This window comes from Epinephelus moara, chromosome 3 (assembly GCF_006386435.1).
Source record: "Epinephelus moara isolate mb chromosome 3, YSFRI_EMoa_1.0, whole genome shotgun sequence".
In the NCBI taxonomy this organism is placed as follows: domain Eukaryota; kingdom Metazoa; phylum Chordata; class Actinopteri; order Perciformes; family Serranidae; genus Epinephelus; species Epinephelus moara.
Genome location: NC_065508.1, coordinates 13,061,025 through 13,062,690, shown reverse-complemented (window position 1 = coordinate 13,062,690; position 1,666 = coordinate 13,061,025). Strand labels below are relative to the sequence as shown.

Below are 1,666 nucleotides of genomic sequence, written 5' to 3'. Positions count from 1 at the left end.
TGTTCACTGGCTAGTCGCCAGCTGTGTTTGTTTGCCATGTCATGTTGAGCAGGTACTCACTAGGGCACCAACCATGGGCCATATTAATCCATTGCAGAAAATCGTCCCCAAAAACTACAAGTATTGCATGCTGTAAATATTAACAATAAACGTCTTCAGTGGGGATGAATGGGCTTGGGGTTAAGCCAAAGACAGAAAGTCCTGTAATATGAACAAATTACATAAAAATACAGTGGATGCTTCAACAGCTTCCAATAGAAAGTTGCAGCAAAGAATCCTGTGAGTATATTTCATGAATGCAGTAAGGTCATTGGATTGATTTATTTTTTTTCTGATTGATACGTACAATGGACTCAAGGGATCAGACAAAAGAGAGGTCAGAGAGGAGCTCCAGTCTGTCTACATCACAGAACACAGTGCTGACGTGCAGCTCTGTTCTCTACAGTAGACATCGTGCTTCAGACAGTATGAGTTTGACTGAAATTTTACAATGGAGTTTTTTAACTCAGCTCTTGGAAAAAACATCACCTTTGTGAGACCTGAATACTTCATAATAAGGGGATTTATTGGTATACCTAATATCAATTATTACTATGTCTTTCTCTTTTTTGTTTATGTTGTTGCAGTGCTGGGAAACACACTTGTGATGGTCGTCATATACTTGGATCATAATCTGAGAACTCCAAAATATGTTGTAGTTTTTAATTTAGCATTTGCAGACCTGTTTAGTAGCACTGCTTTGGTGCCAAAGGTTCTTGATATCTTTCTGTTTAACCATCACTACATCCCCTACAATGACTGCTTGACGTTCCTTTTTTTCTGCTACACTAGCCTTTCAATGCAGGCTTTTAATCTGATTGCACTGTCCTATGACAGACTGATAGCTATCATTTACCCACTGCACTATCAAGTGAAGGTGACCAACAGGTTCATGCTGTCTTTGATTGCCTCTTTCTGGGTCTTTGTCATAATTGCAGTACTCATTGCAGTTGGCCTTCTTACAAGACTTTCCATCTGTAAATCTGTGGTTATTAACAGCTATTTCTGTGACCATACCCAGATATATCCACTTGCATGTAATGACTATTTCCCCAGCTATGTAATTGGTCAGGTGTGTGTGTGTGTTATTCTCTGGCTTCCATTGATATTCATCTTGTTTAGTTATTCATGTATTGGCTATGCATTGTCTAAAGTGGCCACAGCTCAGGAAAGACTCAAGGCCTTTAAAACCTGCACAGGTCATCTTTCATTAGCGGCCATCTATTTTTTCCCAATATTAATCTCATATACTTTTGTTAGTGAAAATCATCCAAATGCCCTCATCATTAACCTGACTATGACCTCTGTCTTTTCCCAAATGTTGAACCCAATCATTTATGTTCTACAGACACAAGAAATCAAAGAATCTGCAAAAAAANTTGTCTAAAGTGGCCACAGCTCAGGAAAGACTCAAGGCCTTTAAAACCTGCACAGGTCATCTTTCATTAGCGGCCATCTATTTTTTCCCAATATTAATCTCATATACTTTTGTTAGTGAAAATCATCCAAATGCCCTCATCATTAACCTGACTATGACCTCTGTCTTTTCCCAAATGTTGAACCCAATAGTTTATGTTCTACAGACACAAGAAATCAAAGAATCTGCAAAAAAAATATTAAAATTTAA

General features: G+C 38.0%; 1 protein-coding gene across 1 annotated transcript; it reads left to right on the top strand.

The window, feature by feature from the left end:
* The first annotated feature begins 448 nt into the window (after window positions 1-448).
* On the top strand, window positions 449-1,666 carry LOC126387746 (olfactory receptor 1-like). Its single transcript, XM_050040384.1, has 2 exons — window positions 449-1,410; window positions 1,645-1,666. The coding sequence occupies exons 1-2, from the start codon at window positions 491-493 to the stop codon at window positions 1,664-1,666; spliced, it is 942 nt and encodes a 313-aa protein (XP_049896341.1). The 5' UTR covers window positions 449-490.

What these genes read in the sequence shown, in the direction of transcription:
- LOC126387746 (XM_050040384.1), top strand. Translation starts at nt 491, where the DNA reads ATGGAGTTTTTTAACTCAGCTCTTGGAAAAAACATCACCTTTGTGAGA.